The sequence below is a fragment of the Lemur catta genome, chromosome 20 (genome assembly GCF_020740605.2).
Source record: "Lemur catta isolate mLemCat1 chromosome 20, mLemCat1.pri, whole genome shotgun sequence".
In the NCBI taxonomy this organism is placed as follows: domain Eukaryota; kingdom Metazoa; phylum Chordata; class Mammalia; order Primates; family Lemuridae; genus Lemur; species Lemur catta.
In genome coordinates, this window is record NC_059147.1 from 31,576,087 (window position 1) to 31,596,223 (window position 20,137).

Below are 20,137 nucleotides of genomic sequence, written 5' to 3' on the forward strand. Positions count from 1 at the left end.
GACTGCGCTTTTCAGTGTCTTGTGTATTGGCTGGGACTTGGTTATGCCATTTGACGCTGTGAGGCTTAGTGTTTATTGATGATGTACTTACCTCAGAGGTTGATGTCCTATTCCCATCAGTCCTTTCGAAGGTGAATTTGGGGACGACCTACGTATTTATTTGCATTTCTAGAGAGGAAGCTTTTGGAGGTCAGAAGGCTGGGATGCTGCTCCAGCGCCCCAGTGCGGGCTGTCGCGCTGGTCCTCGCTTCCTCCTGCGGCACCAAGTGGTGCTGCCGCGGCTGCTTTAGATCCACAGAGCACTGCAGATTGTGCAGGGGAACAGGAGACAGCTTTCCAGAACGCGATTGAGGAATTTGTCTGTTTCTGAGTGTGCGTCTTGTTACCCTTTAGCACAAGCCCTGGCATTTCCAGTTCTGCCCCTCCCCAGGTGCCTGCGGCCTGGGGGGCACGTGTGGCCTTGTGCATCCTCCAGTGCAGCCTTTTGACTGAATCCAGATTTTACAGAACAGATTCTTTCAGTGAAGGGATTTGTTCTGTGAAGTTTGGATTCAGTCGAGGGGCTGTACTTGGGGATCTGGAGGGCCACAGCCCCCGCCCCTGCATGGGCTCCAGGAGCCTTCAGAAGGTAAAGCAAGTGCTGGGAGCCAGCAGGCTGTGCTTCAGGGAGATGACTTCTGTTCCCATCCCAGCTGTGTTATGGCTTGTCCCCCTTTTCCTGAAGTGTTTCCTGTATATATATTTTTTCATGTCCTCTTTAGAAACGACCAGAAAGTAAACCAGTGAACAGTGGGAGTTTGGAAAGCCTGGATGGGCCAGGTGGGCTATGAGGGGAAGTTCAGCTTTGTTCCTAATGGAGGGGGGAATAGTTGCTCTAGCCTCAGTCTTCCCTGCCCTAAAAGGGGAATGTAGATGCCTAAAGCCCTTGCAGGTAAACCCTGACCCCCCACCTCAGGCTTTTATGTTCTGACCACGGGCATGTCCTGTGAACTTCAGGACTTGGAAAAGGGGCATTTGATGTTGCTTTTTAGTTCCTCCTTTTGACTCCAATATTCATCTAATTCTGGCTGGAGTGGCTTAAAACAGGGGAACTCCCAGTGTTTACCTTGTAGCATTGATGTAGCTGTTAGACAGTGAAGTCACTGACAGCAGTGTAGTTGTCAGGAATGCAGTGTGGCTTCCAGACGATGTCAGGCGCCTGCTTTTACTCTTACCAGCATGCATCTGTGTGTCTCTTAGGCCCTGCACTGGGCTTTGAAAATACAAGAATGAACTTGTTTTATTCTCTTGTGTTAACTTTATTTTGCTATATTTTATCTTGCTCTATTATAGGACAAAACTAATTCATGTGGTCAGTGGCATTTCCTTCTCCACTAGATTATAAGTCTTGTGAAGTCAGGCACAGAATTATTTTTGTCTTTATTTTACCTAAGTGTCTACAATTTCTCCCCCTCATTTAGCAGATTTTAAAATATATTAATATGTACTTCACACATAAGGAGAGGGGTAAAGGTTTTCTTCTCAATCTCACAATTTTCACTATTAACTTTAAAAAAACCTCTTTATTTGGAAATAATTTCAAACTAACAAAAGTTATAAAAAGAATAATGGTACAGAGAACCCCCAGGTACTCCTTGACCTGGATGGACCTGCTGTTAAGGTTTAACCCCATTTGCTTAATCATTTGCATGTGCTTGAATTCTCTCTCTGCACTTGCGCAGGTATTACCGACCGAGACACATGCACGCATGGGTGTGCACACGTACACAGCAACGGTTTTTCCCCTGAACGCTTTGAGATTTGAGGGCAGTTTACATACACATGGCCCTTTACTCCTAAATTCTGGAATGTGTATTTCCTGAAAATAGGGATATTCTCTTATACAACTACAGTAAAACAGTTATCACTGTCATGAATTTACACGGGTGCAGTACTTTTTTCTAACCTTGTGTCCACACTCTACTTGTGAGTCGGCCGTGTGGTGTTCTTTGTAGCCTTCTCCTTCCAGTGCAGGGTCCACTCTGAGGTCAGTATTGAAGTTAGTTGTCACGTCTCTCGCTTTCTGTAATCTGGAGATTTTCCACAGCCTTTCATGACATCGATCTTTCCCCCTCCTTTGGTAACATTCCTCCTCATTTTGCCAAACACCTGGAATAACTTCTTATCGAAATTAGGAAGGCTTTTAGAGAAGGAGATGGTGAAACCAGAACATTTTAGTAGTCATTGGCTGTTCTGAATTTCTGTGATAAACTCTTTGGGGTCACAAAGCATATCTTGCTTCAGCCTTTGGTCAGAGATCATTTTAGTTAAGTAATCATCACTAAAGTGGCAGGGAAGTATAATTTATGTCTCCTCACTGGAATTTGCTATTGAATAAATATTTGGCCCATTCTTCCTTTTGTAGTTTTATCAGCATATCGAAAAATTACCTTTTTTCCCTCCCAGTAAAGTCATATTTTAATTTATTTTACAAGCAGCACTGCTATTTGTCTTTTTGGATTAGTGTTGGTAATAAGTGTTTCCTCATAGTACTGCCTCGAATGATGCATATGGTTTTGTTAAGCGCTGAAATGATGCCATAGCCTCCACTTTATGTTGGTTATTTTATTATATCATGCAAAATGAATGTTGGATGGTTACCAAACCGGGATTACTTACTTTTCTCAGAAAGAAATATTTTATCTTTTTTTAATAAGCACTAAAATTATAGGAAATTTTGTTTTATTCTTAGGATTCCCCTGGCCTGTGATCTCTGACTTGTTCTTCCGTGACATTTGAGAATGGGCTCCCCTAACATCAGGCATTCGTTTACATGCAGTTACTGTGTTACGTCAGAACTCCTGGCTTAGTGTAAGTGATGAGTGTGCAGACACGTAGGAAAAAGATGCATGTAGTTTATCTGCCGTGAACATACGAGGAGTGTTCTCTCTACAGGAAGTAGAAATTCTAACCAAAGCTCCTCGGGAGGGTGAACATCTTGCAGAGATGGTCATAACCCTTGGTATCAGCTTCTCTACAGTTCCCTTTGTTATTTTAGCTACACAATTGAAACGACTGTTTTTCGATATTGGTGAAGTGTAATTGCTCACTTTGAAAAACTCATACATTTTAAGGATTGGAAATAGGTTTGATTATGGCAGGAGGACTTGATTCATGTGTATTTTGATCGGGTTGTTTATTGATACATGTGAGCCAGTGTTAAGGAAATTAAGTTGGGAGTTCAAAACAGCTCTGGCTAGCCATTTGTCAAGTGTTAAACGATATTTTAGTGTTGCATAGTTGGTAGTTAGCAGTTGCTTACGGTGTCTTTTTTGGATTAAATGTTTTCATCAAGCCCTAATCTGTTGTTAGAGAGCTCTTGAAACTAACAGATTTGCAAAATTATAATGTTTGCAAAATGGGTGTATTTGAAGAGTTGTAAAGTGATTTCTGTTGTTTACATTGACATTTTATAATTAATGTTTTGAATAGATGTGATACTTATATGATTGAAAAATTAAAACTCCGAAAAGATACATACCAAGAAGTCCCCTCCACTCCTCTCTCCACTTGCTTTCCCCACTGCCCCCATATCAGTAAATTGTTATGTCCCTTCTCGTTTCTTCTCAGAATCTGTTTATGCAGACACAAATATATATTACTAATAAACACAAACATTATTATATTTAAACAAAATGTATTTTATATTGCTTCATGTTTTACACGAAGAATGTTTTCTTCATTGAACAGTTTCTTGGCGATCTTGCTCTTCCTCACTTTGCCCCAGCAGATTTTGTAATTAGATTGAAGGTGCCTGTCTGTGGAGGAAGTATTCACATGAACTTGTCATAAAAACACACTTAAAATCTATAACAAACTTTCTCAAAGAGTGAATTATTAAGTAACAATAATACAATTGAAAATAATTGAAAAAATATCATGGACTCCTTTGTGAGCATTGAGCTGTGTGGTCTTTTGCAGCTGACTGACTAGTGGTGAAGTGACTTGGGATCTACAGCTTAAACAGGAAGGAGTGTATGTGTGTGTGTGTGTGTGTGTGTGTGTGCGCGTGTGCGTGTGTGGGTGTGTGGTAGTGGGTTGGGATCCTGTTCTCCTCTCCCCTCCCCCTTTACTGCCAAGATCTTTATTAAATCATTTGGAATGTTCTGACTGGATTAACCAGCTTTCTCTTTTTAAAAGACTTTAGGTTGTGTATGAACTCAAATAAGAAAGTGTGCTTATAAAGTGTGATTTAAATAAACATGAAATGTTTATTTTCAGTTTTTCAGGAAGAAATCTTTCCTGAAGAAAATACCTCACAATCCTGTAGAATATGCCAGTTCTCATCTTTATATGTCTTCCCTACATTCTGAATTAAAATAGAGTCCTTTCTTATCATTTATAAGAGAAGTCAAAGTGGATATCTTTTAATATAGCATTTCTACTATTAAAACAACATAATTCTAGTTTAATAATTCTTAATATTTGCCTTAAACTTCACAGCTGCAATTTCAACAGTTTCTTGGATTTTACTACTTTATTAGTCTTGTAGCTCTTGAATGAAAATCATTTTTTGGAATTCTTTTTTTTTTTTTGAGGCAGAGTCTTCGCTCTGCCCGGGCTAGAGTGCTGTGGCATCAGCCTAGCTCACAGCAACCTCAAACTCCTGGGCTCTAGCGATCCTACTGCCTCAGCCTCCCGAGTAGCTGGAACTACAGGCATGCGCCACCATGCCCGGCTAATTTTTTCTATATATTTTTAGTTGTCCAGATAATTTCTTTCTATTTTTTAGTAGAGACGGGGTCTCGCTCTTGCTCAGGCTGGTCTCGAACGCCTGAGCTCAAATGAGCCATCCACCTCTACCTCCCAGAGTGCTAGGATTACAGGCGTGAGCCACCGTGCCCGGCCATCTTTTGAAATTCTAAAGCAACTCATCCCACCCTCCCCCCAACCCCAAAAGGGTATATGGGTGTCAGAGAATGTTATTTTTCTTTGTACTTGAGTAATAATAATTTATGGAATAGAATTCTATGAAAAAAAAAAACACACTAGAATTCTAGGAACAGAATACTTTTATTCTTGGAACTTTCAAAATGTTGCCCCATTTCTTTATTAGCCTTGTTGATTAAGACCTCCTGAGTTTTCAAATTTAGTCATCTAATCTCCACAAACACTTTCTTGTTCTCTGGTAGCTCCTTTTTCGTGGCAGTCTGTGCTTATTTTTTCTGCTTCCTTTTCACCTAAAAATACTTTACCCTTCCATGGCTTGATATGTGCCGTAGTGAAATTAATACAAGCTTTTCTCCAAAGCTGGAGACGAGAGAAAGGTCTAAGCTCACAGTGAAAGTATTTCAGAAGACCATTTCTGAATAATTTTGAGACCCTGTTTATTTTCACTATTACTGTCAATGCACAATTTCTTTGTGAAATTTTGCAAATATATGTAAATATTATATGAAGCCTTTTTTCCTTCAGTGTATTTTTACAGTTTGGGTAGATATTGCCAAAGAACCCTCCAGAAATGTTTTTCTTTGTGCATTCTTACCAACAGGATATGAGAATTAGTTGTCATTTATTCACATTTATAATAATGGACATTATTCATTAATATAATATTTAGTTACTGGTTATTTTTTGGGTCATGTGCTTGTAAATTTCCCTGTGAGCTGCTGGATTGTAGGTTCCATTAGAGTGGAGGAACCATGGCCCTGCTGACCGTTTTATCCCCAGTACCGATTGTGCATGGCATTTACTAGGTTCTAAATAATTATTGATTAATAAATGAACGATTCTCTATTGTGGAAGTCTCGTCATGTGGATTCTTGTCAATGACTTCTTGAAGCTCTAGAGAGAATATGAACTGGTAGGCACTTGCCAAACTCTCGTCTGTGCAGTTTAACCAGTTGTTTTTCCAGAAAGTCACATTCAGACTTCTGTGAAATCAGGGCCTACAGGGAGGGCTGTGTCTGTCTAATAGTATGTGTATGATATTCAAATGCATTTTAAAAATAAGTTACATATATTTTTAAAGATCATTATCAGGATTTTTAATATTTTCCTTTTTTGAATTTCTGCATCTTCCCATTTGAACCACATTTTCTGCTTTTCTTTAGTATGTTTGGCAGAGAAAACTGAAATGGAGGTAGTGACATGAGTCAGCAGAAAGGTAAATGGAACAACTGGAAATATTTGTGAACCAAAAAATTCTCCTGCAAGCAGGACTCTACAAGTTTACCATACAAAATTGACTTGTTTCAAGATAAGCTTTATCAATTTTATAATGTTCTTTGACAATTTATAGGAAAGGTTAAATCGTATTTTCTTTTTTGTAATTGGAAAGTACTCCACTTAGAAATCTCAGTTTGTAGATCCTTAGTTTATTTAATTGAGAAAGGATTTTGGGGATTCTGGCCCAAATGTTTCTTAAGATTGTTATATAGCATTTTTTTGGAAGTATTATTTGTATATTTTATGTGATCAGTGACTCTTATTTTTTTCAGTATATTTTTGGAGATTTTAGCCCTGATGAATTTAATCAGTTCTTTGTGACTCCTCGATCTTCAGTTGAGGTAAGATAAAACTGTGTTTTAGTAAGTAGATATGTTTTCCTTTTACGTTTTTAATTTGCTTTTTTAAAAAGAATGCCAATATAGATAAAAGTGCAGACTAATGTGAGAAATGCTTGAAAACACCAGCTAGATTTGACGATAGTAACATTTTGCTGTATTTGCTTTAGACTTTAAAAAATAAAGCATTGCAGAAACCGTTGATGCCTCCCTTGCACCTCTCCCCCACCTCCTTCCCCTCCTTCCCCAGAAATCACTGCTCTGTTGAAGCTGGTAAGTATTGGTTCCTCACTGTTGTTGTCACTACATGAGTGTGTTATCACCAGAGTTGTGTCTTATGTGCTTTAAAATGTCACATACATGGTATACTATATTCATCATTTTAAGCTGATGTTATATTCTTTAGATTTATCTACGCTGGTGTATTTGCTCTTGTTTTTGTTGTTGTTTTAATTGCTCAATACCGTTGATCAAACATACCACAGTTTATTTACTCATTTTCCTATTGAGGACCATTTCGGTTTTTAGTTCAGCTGTTTAAAATATGATAGTAAACATATGTTATCCTGTCTTCTGGTGCTCCTCTGTGAGTTTTTCTCAGACTGCGGTCCCCAACCCCCAGGCAGTGGCCTGGTACTGGTCTGTGGGCTGTTAGGAAAGGGGCCCTGCATCACCACCCAAGCTCATTCCCCCACCCCTGGTCCATGGAAAAATTGTCTTCCATGACACCAGTCCCTGGTGCCAAAAAGGTTGGGGACCGCTGCTCTAGGATATAGACCGAGGAGTGGAATTGCTGGGTTCTGCAGGGAATAAGTATCTTTACTTTTACTAGAGACTGCCAGTTAGCTCTCTAAGGGTTTTAACCATCTGCATTCCCATCAGCAGTGCATGACAGTTTTCTCGCACAAATTTTAAAAGATTCTTGCTAATTCTCAGTATTGCCATACTTAAGATTTTGTTAATCTGATGTGTAATAAATGAATTCTCATTGTTTTAATGTATATCTCCCAGATTACAAACAGTTGAACAGCATTTCATCACTTTCACGTCTACTGGCAGTATAGATTTCCTCTTTGACTTTCCTGATTCATAGCCCTTGTCCGTATTTTAAAATCAAGTAGCTTGTCTTTTATTTGTATTCGGATCAAAAGTCTTTGGTTTTGCATATTACAGGTATCTCTAGCATGAGGGCTTTTGAACTTTATACTTTATGCACCGTGTTGCTTTTTTGCTGGGTTAGGGGAGGATATTTTTAACTTTAATGTCAAATGAATTGAATTTTTTCTCATGGCTTGTGGACATTTACTTTTTAAAAATATCTTTAAGAAATTTTTCCTTTCCCTGAGGTAATAAAGATCTTTGTCTGTTTTCTAACAGTTTTAAGATTTTGTTTTCACCCTGAAGTGTGTAATACAACTGAAATCTAGGCATTGATTTTTGCATATGTGTGATGTTGGCGTCTGACTACCCTTTCTCGGGCACCGGCAGCTGTGTCGGCCCGTTCCCTGAGAACTCAGCCCTTGGTCCTGCCAGCCCTGTCGGGCAGCGCATCTCTGCGTGGGCCTGGTCTGCTTCTGGGTGCCCTGTTCCGTGTGCCTCTTGCTTGTCTCTGTCCGACATCACACGGGCTTGTTTGTTTGTTTGTTATTTATGCCAGTCAGATTTAGCAGTGAGGGGTTGTGTACCAACTTCAGTGACACTGATGTTAAATACCACACGTTTCAGTTGCTATGGCTTTATGATCAGTCCTCTGGCAGGGCAGACACCCTCTTCTGACCCTGATTTCACAAGTGTTTGGCTCTCTTTCATCCTTAATTCTTCGTTATGAATTTATGATCAGTATGTCAAGTTCCATGAAAAATCTTATTAAAATTTTGACTAGAATTGCATTAAAATTATGGATTAATTTGGAGGAAAATTAGCATCTTATTGATAGTATTAGAATTAAAACTTAGATTTTTATATGATATGAAAGTAAACCATGTACCATATTTCAAGTCTGAAGACCTGGGATTATTTTGACTTAAGCAGACTGAGTGGTCTTGGGCAGTTTCCTTTACTTCAGGCCCCTCTTTCTTTTCTCTCTCTTTCCTTTTTTAATTGGAAAAATGGAAAATGCTTATTTATTTCACAGAAATGTTGGAAAATCAGCTAATGTATGTTCTGATACCTAGTATGTCACAAATGTTAGTAGAAATAAAGGTTGTAGACAGTAAAGTTACGCCAGACTTTTTATTTGCAGAAGTGATGGCTGTGTCTCACAAAATGAGTTCTAGCTTTAGAAATCTTAGTGTGTCTGGGCTTATTTGGGGGTCTTCTGTTTTTCTTGTTTGTGAGCATGTATTCGTTTGGGAGGGTTTGACAGCTGTTGTCTATCAAAATCACGGTAGCCCGCAGAAGGGAAATACAGTCTAATTAGCATGGTTGGAGTGGGTTATCTTTCTCAGTATTACAATTCAGGAGTCTGAATTATATTTCTTCTTTTATATATATATATATATATATATATATATATATTTTTTTTTTTTTTTTTTGAGACAGAGTCTTACTCTGTTGCCTGCACTAAAGTGCCGTGACGTCAGACTAGCTCACTGCAACCTCAAACTCCTGGGCTCAAGCAATCCTCCTGCCTCAGCCTCCCAAGTATCTGGGACTACAGGTGCAAGCCACCACGCCCAGCTATTTTGTTCTATTTTTAGTAGAGATGGGATCTCACTCTTGCTCAGGCTGGTTTCAAACTCCAGAGTGCTGGGATTAAAGGTGTGAGCCACCTCGCCCAGCCCTGTGCTCTAGTTTATAAGTCAAGGTGATTTAAAAATGAATTTAATAAATAAAAATCGTCAACGTATTTAATGAGCGCATTTGAACCCTGGTCATAATCATGATACTGACGTTCAAAAGTAGGAAATGTTCGTTATTCTTCCAGATTTCCAGAATCTCAATATTGGAGGCAACACACACACCTCAACTATTACTGAATGAATAAGCCCACAGTAAGATAGTACAGGCTGTAGGCACGTGTGTGGGTACCAATGCAGAGTTAAGGCAGTTTTCAGTTTGGTGTCTTTTGGGATTTCGAAGAAGCCTTCATAGTTCATGAGGGTCTGTTATATAGAGCAGAACTCAGAGCAGCATCCTCAGAAGACAACTTCAGAATGTTACCTTTTTAGCTGAAGACCCAAGAATTGCCTTTACAAGACTGCAGTAGTGTTTGCAGACTTTGTATCTGATATAACTATTAATAGATTTCAGTTTTTTACCTTAGTTCAGTTTGCATATGTGTGGGGAATTTCATGTTTTTGCATTGATTTTTAAATATTTTATTTTTATAAATAGCTATATAGTTAGAGAGCCAAGTTTGAACCATTCTTACACTTCCATTCTGCTGTCTATTTATGTAGCTGATTACCTAAGAAGCTTCCTGTGTGTGGCAGACATTGTTGCATGAAAGGTGCTACATGCCTGAAGAGTGAAAAAGAAACACGCGTTTCTGCTGTGCCAGAATTTATTCCAGCATTCAGAATTCTTGGAATTGCACTGTTTTATCAGAGTATTAAATCAAAGCAAGTGTGTTAGGTACACTAATAGAAAGTGGCAGTGTCACCCCAGAGTTTGTTGGTGGTCCATTGTTGGATCCCTCCTGTAACACCAGTGCGACCTGGAACGCTCAGCCCTGGCTTCCTCATCTGTCAGATGTCCATGGTAACAGGACTTCCTGAAGTTGTTGAGAGGAGCAGGATGTGTACCTGGCGCATCTTGAGCACCCAGTGAGTGCTACCTGTATCACTGGTCCAGCCTCTCCACGCGTTTGTCCTCAGCCTCATATGCTTGTCCTTCTAGATTGATGGGCTTTTCTTCTGCGTGTTGCTAGGAGTGGCTGGGAGTTCAGGCAGGTATTCTCAATCCGTGGTGCAGTGTTTGGAGAGGAGGCTGGCTGAAGGATGGTCCTCAGGGTTCCAGCAGCCGTCTGTTTGGGCTGGGCTTTCAAGTGGGTGAGTGCTTAGGTCCCTCTCCACATTGTGAGTCTTCTCTCAGGTCCGAAGGTTTTCTTCACTGTCCTTCTCTTCCCAAAGCAAAACAGAATACAGTAGGTTTGAAGAGAACTTTGTTCTGATATGTGGGATTGTAAAACTTTGTTTTGACACAGAAAAAGACGATTGCTTGATGTTAGAGTGATTTTGTGTAAATACAGTGATTGAAAATGCTCTTTTTGCCTCAAAATAGCATAGCTTTCCATCACCAGGGGGCACCCTAGTGTCATTGACAGAGAGAAGGCGTTTCGTGTATCGTGTATCGGAGTTTCTAAACTGTGTTTTGTGACTACAGAGTCATGAATGGGATTCCCGGCTTCCTCAGACACTGGTGGCCACTGTGCACACTGCCCTTACAGACACACGTTTTTGCTCCGGTTGTCTGCCAGCGTAAATGCTGCTGTGTGCAGTGGTCTTTGCACTGCAGGGTCAGGGACGCTGTAGCCCATCTCAGCACACAGAACGCTTCTGCGGTGCCCCGGGTGGAGGGCGCGTGTGCAGCTCTCAAGCCCTGGAGGTGCTGGGCTCCTTTTGAGTCGCCCCGTGTTTTCTTAGCTTCCTATTTGTCGTTAATTCTGTGGAGAGAGAATGTACTGGGTTTCTTGGAGAGAGAAGCTTTTATCCCTGTGATTATTGAATTGTCATGCCAAGAGTTCATTGGAGAAATCGGCTGAGGAAGCCGCCTGAGCAGCAGTTCTCAGACGGTAGTGGGCGTGAGCGTCACCAGAGCCCCTGGACATGGCAGACCCCAGGAACCCACCCAGGCACCCGGGCCGTTGGACTGCAGTGAGCAGACTTGGAGAAATGCTGCACCAGTGTGCAAGTTCTGTTTTGTTCTTTTGTTCTGTCTTCAGGTAGCAATTGTCTGTCCACTTACCTTACCCCTTTCCTTCCCAAACCTTCTTATTCCAAACGTGTCCATTGGAAGCATGTCTAACTCTTAAATAAATATTATAGAATAGCTAGGAAGAACAGAAATTTGAAATATTCTTAATACTCTTTTACTTTTTACAAAGAGGTCACACACTTGACATTTTGCCTTTTCTCTCCAAGCAAGGAATGTGACTTCTAGCTGTTAACTCAGTTATTTAAGGCATTATGTTAAAAGGGAGCTGGGGTTCCTGGGTTTGTTTTTCTAGTGGGCTCTTCTCTGCTCTCTGCCCGTCCACCTGGTCCCAGCCTCTCCTGGCCGTGCTGCAGCGAGTGATCAGAGTCATCTTTACTAGGGGCAAACAAAAGTGTCTGTAGCCTTCAAGGCCAGTCACTAGCATCCTGTGAAAAGAAGGATGCATCGTAAGCATTTTATTGTAGCTGATTTACATGTCTCTTGGAGTTCATTTTGATTTTTTGGCCTCATTTCTAGACCTATTTAATAGTGATAAATAATTTGAAAGCATTCTTATATTGTGTTTTTCTTAAGTTAAATCATCTAGGTTTTAGTGACTCTTCACGTGTGTTATTCTGGTAAAGTAATGTCTTGAAAAGAAGTTGCATGGGTAAAGAGTTTTAATGAAATGTCACCTTAATGAAATAGCACGTGTTGGGCTTTAATATTTTGTTGAATTAAACTCTGTTTTCTGATTCCTCATGCAGCTTCCTCCGTACAGTGGGACAGTTCTGTGTGGCACACAGGCTGCGAATAAACTCCCTGAAGGTAAGCTACTTCTCTTCTCATTTCCCTGACATGAATTCTGGTCATACAGGCTGGGTGGGCAGGCTGCCTGCAAACATTGTTTACCCATTTGTTCAGACTTTCTGAATAAATGTTTCCTTATAGCTTGAAGTTTTTGCTGTAAACTGCAGCGTACCTAATCACTGAATCGCTTAGACTAATGAATTAGTTTTAAAGTTTATTCTGTACTTCAGAGTGCCAGACATTCAAGATTTAGTTTAGGAGTGGTTGTTTAGTTCCTTTTTTTTTTTGAGACAAGAGTCTTGCTCTGTTGCCCATGCTAGAGTGCCGTGGCATCAGCCTAGCTCACAGCAACCTCAAACTCCTGGGCTCAAGTGATCCTCCTGCCTCAGCCTCCCAAATAGCTGGGACTACAGGCCAGAGGGCACCATGCCCAGCTAATTTTTTCTATTTTTAGTAGTGATGAGGTCTCATTCTTGCTCAGGCTCAGTGATCCTCCTGCTTCTACCTCCTAGAGTGCTAGGATTACAGGTGTGAGCCACCAAGCCTGGCTTTAGTTCTTTGGTTTTGTTTTTTTTTTTTTTTTTTTTTTTTTTTTTACAGTTCTCAGTGCAACAGGTATGTTGTCATTCTTCAGAACCACATGCTGAAGTTCTGAAGCGGGCTTTCTTGTCTTGTTGCTAAGCAGCCTGGGTGTAGAGCTGGCTAGTTTCTGAGCATGTGTTCTTTGTAAAGCCAAGTGGCAGCTTGGATCCATTGTTCTTGCGGTTTACATTCATTCAGGTCCCAGTCTGTTGCTGACTCTCTTGGGAACTCAGGTAACCTCTTCACCTCCTGGTCTGTTACTTTTTTTGGCCTCAGATGCTGACACTGAGCGGTGCTTATTGAGATGCAGTGATTTTGTATTGTTTAAGAACTCAGTGTTGGAATCCAAGCAGGCTCATTTAGTTATTGCAGGCTGCCCTTGCACAGCTCAAACCTGCCTAGACAATATTTCAGTCTGGATCACTTTAAAGGCCCTTGCTGGCCTCTGAGAAGCTGAAGCCAAACGTTTTCTTTGAGAGCCAGGGATTTGGATTTGGATTTGGATTCTCTGTTTAGTTAGCATGGTTAGACTTATGAAAGGGGTTTTTATTAAAATTTAGGTTTAAATATAAACCTTGAAAAGACTAACCAAAACTTTTTATCCATAGTAACATCAGAAAGTGATTACATCCAAAATTATTAGCAGGTTTATAAGAAACAGTAATACAGTAGACCATTTGGGAAAGAGCAGATCTTATAATAGCTTGGGATGAGTAATAAAATAAGTGCAGCTCTGGGGACTCCAAAGCCAGGCTGCTTGGCCTCTTCAGCTGCCTTGTCATCCGCTGGTGTCTCAGACTTCCGGGCGCCTGAGTCGGTGGGATTACCCTCTGTCACGACATGCTTTGCAAATAGTGCACACGGGCAGATGTCTATCTGATTCTTACAAATGTTCCATCATTTTTCCTTCCACATCACTTCTTCCTTCTAGTTCAGTTAATGGCCCCACCCTCCTCCCGGTGGCCAGATGCCAACCCCTCCCCTGCCTGGCCTCTGGGGTTCTGCTGCCCCACCCTCTCTCACCCACTGCCTCCTCCCAGGCCCTCACCGCTTCTCCGTCACTGCTTCTTGGCTTTTTTCCCATTCTCTACTCCTCTTCCTTCAATGTCCATGTTTTCTTCTGCCAAAAACATAACTGGAATCCTGCCACCTGCTTGCATGGTTAGTGACAGGCCCGTGGAAAGGCCTCTTTTTCTCTGAAGCCTTTTTGTTTCTCTTGTTTTTCCATTACTTCTGTTTCTTGCAGTGCCTGTCCTGCGGCACAGTGCCTGTCGGTGCTGTCATGAGTCTGCCTCCCTTTTAGAATGCTCAGCTGCTGATGGGAGGGACTGCATTCATTTCTTTATGTCTGTCAGCCGCACGGTGTAGTGTCTGGAATGTTACAAACCCTCCGTGTGTTGAATGAATGATTTAGAATGCTTCACTCTGCTGCCTCCCACCATAGCCCGCTACAGCAAACCGCCTGCAGGGCCACTGCATCACAGCATTCTCTTTTATACCTCTGCCCTTTTTAGATAGTTCCTAAGTGGGTTGAGATATCCTGTTCCTATACCCCCTCCCCACTCCACCCAGGTTCAGTTGTCTTTTAAGTTCCACTGACCTCTCTATAGCTTCTGATTGAAATTGATCATAGTTTCCCTGTCCGGAAGCATTCTTTTTATAAAGCTATTCTTAACTGTATGTCACTTTTCCCCTGTGTTGTTGTCGTCCTTAGTCATTTATGTTTGTCTCCTTAGTAAATGTAAAACTTCCTGAGCAGGGAGCTCACGTTACTAATCTCTCTATCCCTGTAGAATGTCCCCTCTCAAACCCCCCGCACCCCAGGCCTCTGTGCTGCATGTACTGCAACAGGTAGACTTTGAGAAATGATGCGTTAGGTGTCATTTTTATTTGAGCTGACTCTCCTTCCACCAGCAAGCCCACTGCCTGCGTGATTGGGTGTTGAGTTTCTGTCTTCCCAATGTACTGATTGGCTGGTGTGAGCCAAGTTTGCAGGCCTCCCCTTGCTCCAGCCTGGCAGACTGTGCCGGGTCTGAGCTCTCTCCTGTGCGGTGCAGAGCAGCGTGTACGTAGTGCACCTTCCTCGATAAGAAGAGGAACTGTTCTGGCTAGGAATCTGCCTTCCAGGGATGCAGTCAAGCACAGTTTTGGGTAAATGTTGTGATAATAGCCGTAGCATATTAAAACGGTTCCATTCATGTCACATCACATTCTAGAATGTTTTATGTTCTGATAAGATTGAGAATTGCGATGTAAAAGGCACTGTGTCTGTTGGAAATAGTCTTGCGTAAGCTGCATGACACAGCACATACTGGTTTTTAATGTGATTTCACAACGTACACCACAGTCTTGATATGGGTCGCCTCTGTGTGGAGTGCTCTTTCCTAGTCACACCCATTTCAGTCCGCGTGGCACTGGCAGCCTCGGCATGCCTCGGAACAGGGGACGCCTGGAGGCAAAATGGACAGCCAACCCCTAAGTATAATGACAAATTTATTTCTCTTTGGTGATTCTTTTTAAAGTAAAGAAAAAGACAAAAAAAGGAATCAGATTGTCTGGCTTCATATGTGAACTTGCTGTTGTGTGTGAGCATGATCAGAGTTCTTTTCTGGAACTTTGTGTTGTTTTGGGCAGGATCCCACCCCCACCCCAGGGGCTGTGATACCAAAACAATTGAAGAGTCTGGAGGCCCCTGTCTTCCTCCTTCCTACCAACTGACGCATACCTGGCCCCTCTCTGGGCCTGTATTCTACAGAAAGACTTCTAAGGGTCCTTCCAGGATGTAAAATATATTCAGGTCTCTGCAGGAGAACACCATTCTTTGGGCATTATGATTTGTTTTCTTGAAATACATGCCTTGGGAAAAAAATTGGCCCCTTAACCTAGACTTGAAGAAATTGTCAATTTTGCATTAAAAATGAAATTTTTTCATCAAATATAAGATGACACTGATGCTCTGTGTCTGTTGAAAGACACAATTGATTCTAATACTCAACCTAATTGCAGAGATGAGAACTGTGAAAAAAATGTACATACATATATTATGGTTAACTGGGAGGAAGTGTTTATTGAAAGCTTCCAAAGTTTTTAGTTCTAGCTTTATCTTTCAATATTTTTGGAAGTATCTTCACCACCTGTGGAGTTAATTTAATATGAATTCATTTAGTGGACATTTACCTGTGTTAATATTAAGGTCAGTTTTCAGAGTTCAGTTAAAATTATCAATGGAGGGAGACCAAGAGTTGGATAATTTGCAAGAGTACTTTTATATACAAGATTCTTTGTGTAGTTCTTGTTTTTGTAATTACAAATCACACTAACTAGAGAAGCTGATAAAACAATGTTTTAAGTCCCTAAGTTAGTTATAATGGTTTTTAAAAATTAAGTTGTTCAGAATAGATATTCCTTTATCTTAGGCATAAAGGAAGCTTTGGATACCATTGAGGTTTGGTGTTTTTGTTTTTTTGTTTCATTTTATTTATGTATTTATCTTTGGAGACAGAGTGTTGCACTCTGTTGCCCAGGCTAGAGTGCCGTGGCGACAGCCTAGCTCACAGCAACCTCAAATTCCTGGGCTCAAGCAATCCTCCTGCCTCAGCCTCAGGAGTAGCTGGGACTATAGGCCTGTGCTACCACACCCAGCTAATTTTTTCTATTTTTCTAATTTTTTTCAATTGCCCAGCTGATTTCTATCTATTATTTAGTAGAGACGGGGTCTCGCTCTTGCTGAGGCTGGTCTCCAAAGAACTCCTGACCTCAAGCAGTCCTCCCACCTCTGCCTCCCAGAGTGCTAGGATCACAGGCATGAGCACGGTGCATGGCCTTGAGGGGTATTTTCAAACTGGCAAAAAAAATTTTTTTTTTTTTACACGCCACTCCTTCCTGACTAGCAAGATATTATTTGCTTTTTATTACAAGTTCATTTTAGTTCCTATCTTCTGAAAAATCTTCCTTAGTTAGATAAGTACAGGCTTCTACTTTTCATATTCCCAAATTAAATATAATTTTGTAGTTATTTATTTTCAGCAAATTCTCAGCACAGAAATAAAATATGTCATAGCTTTGTTAATTAGGAAAAGAATTTAAGGTTTTAGTTTTCAAAAAGGAAATGAGTAATTATTGGTACTTTTATAGTTTTCAGAATTGTGTTCTTAACTAATTGTTTTCTTTCTAAACAGAACAAGAATACCAGAGGATTGAATTTGGTGTTAATGAAGCGGTTGCACCCAGTGACACGTTGCAGAGAAACGCCAGCTACAGTGTTTCAAGCACACTGAACCCTCAGGCTCCTGAGTTTATTCTCGGTTGTACAGCTTCCCAGGCGAGCCCTGACGGCCTAGATAAGGAAGCCGGCCACGGCTCCGTGAGCTGCCAGCACCCAGGCTCTGCTCTTGCTGTGGTTAGCAGTTCCAGCGTGGAGGTGGAAGTTTTGGAAAACGATAGTGTCTCAGGTGGTCTTGGACAAAGGGAGCGTAAAAAGAAGAAAAAACGGCCACCTGGATATTATAGTTACTTGAAAGATGGTGGCGAAGATAGTATTTCCACAGAAGCCCTGGTCAATGGCCATGCCAATCCAGCAGTCCTGAACAGCGTCAGCACAGAGGATGCAGAATTCATGGGCGACATGCCTCCCTCGGTTACGCCTAGGACTTGTAACAGCCCTCAGAACTCCACAGACTCTGTCAGTGACAATGTCCCTGATGGTCCTTTCCCCGGAGCACTCAGCAGCGACACCAGGACTGCAGAGCAGCCTGAGGGGGTCCACGGGACTGATTTTGATCAGTCCTGCTTCCCTGCAGAGGCTGGTAGAGACAACCTGTTAAGGACAGCTGGGGCTCAGCCCTGTGTCGGTACCGATACTACTGAAAACTTTGGAGTTGCTAATGGACAAATACTTGAATCCTCCGGTGAGGGCACAGCTGCCAACGGGGTGGAGCTGCACACCACTGAAAGCATAGACTTGGACCCAGCCAAACCCGAGAGCGTGTCACCTCCTGCTGACGGCGCCGGCTCTGCCCCAGGCGCCCCTCCCATCAGCCAGCCCAAGTCCTGGGCCAGTCTCTTCCACGATTCTAAGCCTCCTTCCTCGTCACTCGTGGCGTATGTGGAAACCAAGTATTCCTCTCCTTCCACATCTCCCCTGGTCTCTGAAAAGCAGGTTGAAGTCAAAGAAGGGCTTGTTCCCGTTTCAGAGGATCCTGTAGCCATAAAGATTGCAGGTATAGTGAAAAAGATACAAATGGAGAGTGAAGATGGGAGCAAATCTCACTGACTGTTGAATGCGAAATTTAAGACGGTCTGGGCTTATGAACTGTGGTAGTAGATTGTTACCCATAGCAGTAGTAGATTACTCGTGTATTAGTAGGAATTTCTGAAGAATGTGTCTTGAATGTTGTCTAAAGGTAAGACAACATAGAAACAAAATGGGAGGAAGAATGTGTCAAACATACCTTTATGTTAAGTGAAAAATTCATGTCTATTAGCAGTCTTTTTCTATTGACAAATTACATTTCCGTTTCTTGTCTTTTGATCAAGTAATTCTGCTCCATGGTGTGAATGTATCATGAACTTGCCCTGTGTTAAAGCTGTATATACTTTTGGTGTGATAACCCCTGATTTGTACTCAGTTTGCACTGTTTCTTTTTTATAGTTCTTAAGACATAAGAAAGCATTTTGTGAATAACATTGGTTTATTTCTTTTTAATGTCTATTTTTGGATCCAGTTAGTGGATTTTACTGAGTTTTAACACACCAAGGTCAGCTCTCGATGGGAAAAGAAAAATGATAAGACCTCAGCCCAAAGTTAACATTTTATTTTAAAGTGCTAAGGCTGTAAAGTAGGAGCAGTTCGCAATAAAAATATAAAGTTGCATAATTGACAGGTTGTTTTTTAAGTTAAAGTGGGAAGTCAGAAATACAGAGGCGCATCCTGTGTGTTGATACAGTCGTGCGTTGCTTAAGGATGAGGGTGTGTTCTGAGGAATGTGTTGGGTGATTTTGTCACTGTGCAAGCATCGTAGCGTGTGCAGTACTTGAAGCGAGAAGGCACTGCCTGCTCCACACCCTGGCCGTGTAGTGCCGGCCGTCGCTCCCGGGCTGCAGCCTGTGCGGCAGGTTGCTGGGCTGAACACTGCAGGCAGTTGTAGCGCAGTAGTAAGCTGTGTAGCTAAACATACCCAGACATAGAAAAGGCACAGTAAAATATGGTGTAAAAGATAAAAATGGACATCTATCTAGGGCACTTTTCATGAATGGAGCTTACAGGACTGGCAGTTGCTCTGGGTGAGTCAGTGAGCGAGTGGCGAGTGAATGTGGGGGCCCAGGACATTGCTGTACACTTTATAAACACTGTACACTTAGGCTACACCGCATTTATAAAAAATATTTTTCTTGAATAATAAATTAATCGTAGCTTAACTTTTTACTTTATAAACTTTAAAAAACTTTAAAAAAATTTTTGGACTCTGGTAATAACACTTAGCTTAAAACACATTGTACAGTTAAACAAAAATATTTTCTTTCTTAATATCCTTAATAGCCTATAAGCCTTTTTTCTATTTTAAGAATTTTTTTCCTTTTTAAATTTTTTGTTAAACTAAGACACAAACACATACATTAGCCTAGGCCTACGGAGGGTCAGGATCATCACGATGTCATTAGGCAATAGGAAATTTTCAGCTCTGTTACAGTCTTAGGGGACCACCGTGGCGTATGTGGTCTGTCGTTGACCAAAACGTTGTTATGCAGCACAGGACTATGCGTATCTAAGAAACAAATATATATGTATTTGAGACAGAGTCTGACCCTGTTGCCCCAGCTCGAGTGCCATGGCATCAGCTTGGCTCACAGCAACCTCAAACTCCTGGGCTCAAGCAATCCTTCTGGCCTCAGCCTCCCGAGTAGCTGGGACTGCAGGCACACGCCACCATGCCCGACTAATTTTTTCTATATATTTTTAGTTGTCCACTTAATTTCTTTTTATTTTTAGTATAGACGGGGTCTCGCTCTTGCTCAGGCTGGTCTCTAACTTCTTAGCTCAAACGATCCACCTGCCTCGGCCTCCCAGAGTGCTAGGATTACAGGCATGAGCCACTATGCCCGGCCTTCGTATATATTTTTAAAAGCCAGATGATTTCTTTAATATAACTTTTAGAATGTATTCATTGCAAGGCCTGCTTTCATAAGATAGGATGGTGTAAGCCTTTGTATAGATTACTAAGTTAAAACTTTATTTTTAACCTATAATGAGAAAGGCATGGTGAGATGCTTTTAAAAATGTGCATTCTAAGTTCAAAGTCATGAGAGCATTATAATTATACTTTCCTTCCTGAACTTACTTCACA

General features: G+C 41.3%; 1 protein-coding gene across 2 annotated transcripts in view; it reads left to right on the forward strand.

Annotated features, from left to right (window-relative positions):
• The window catches only part of USP10 (ubiquitin specific peptidase 10), a 59,743-nt gene that overhangs the window by 14,689 nt on the left and 24,917 nt on the right, over positions 1 to 20,137 (forward strand). The window contains exons 2-4 of one of the 2 annotated variants that reach the window (XM_045533712.1): positions 6,480 to 6,548; positions 12,170 to 12,230; positions 16,973 to 18,013. In XM_045533712.1, the coding sequence (XP_045389668.1) occupies positions 6,480 to 6,548; positions 12,170 to 12,230; positions 16,973 to 18,013 (1,171 nt within the window). Of the gene's footprint in view, positions 1 to 6,479; positions 6,549 to 12,169; positions 12,231 to 12,995; positions 13,028 to 16,972; positions 18,014 to 20,137 lie in introns of those variants that run through there. The other variant, XM_045533713.1, reaches the window with a different exon arrangement.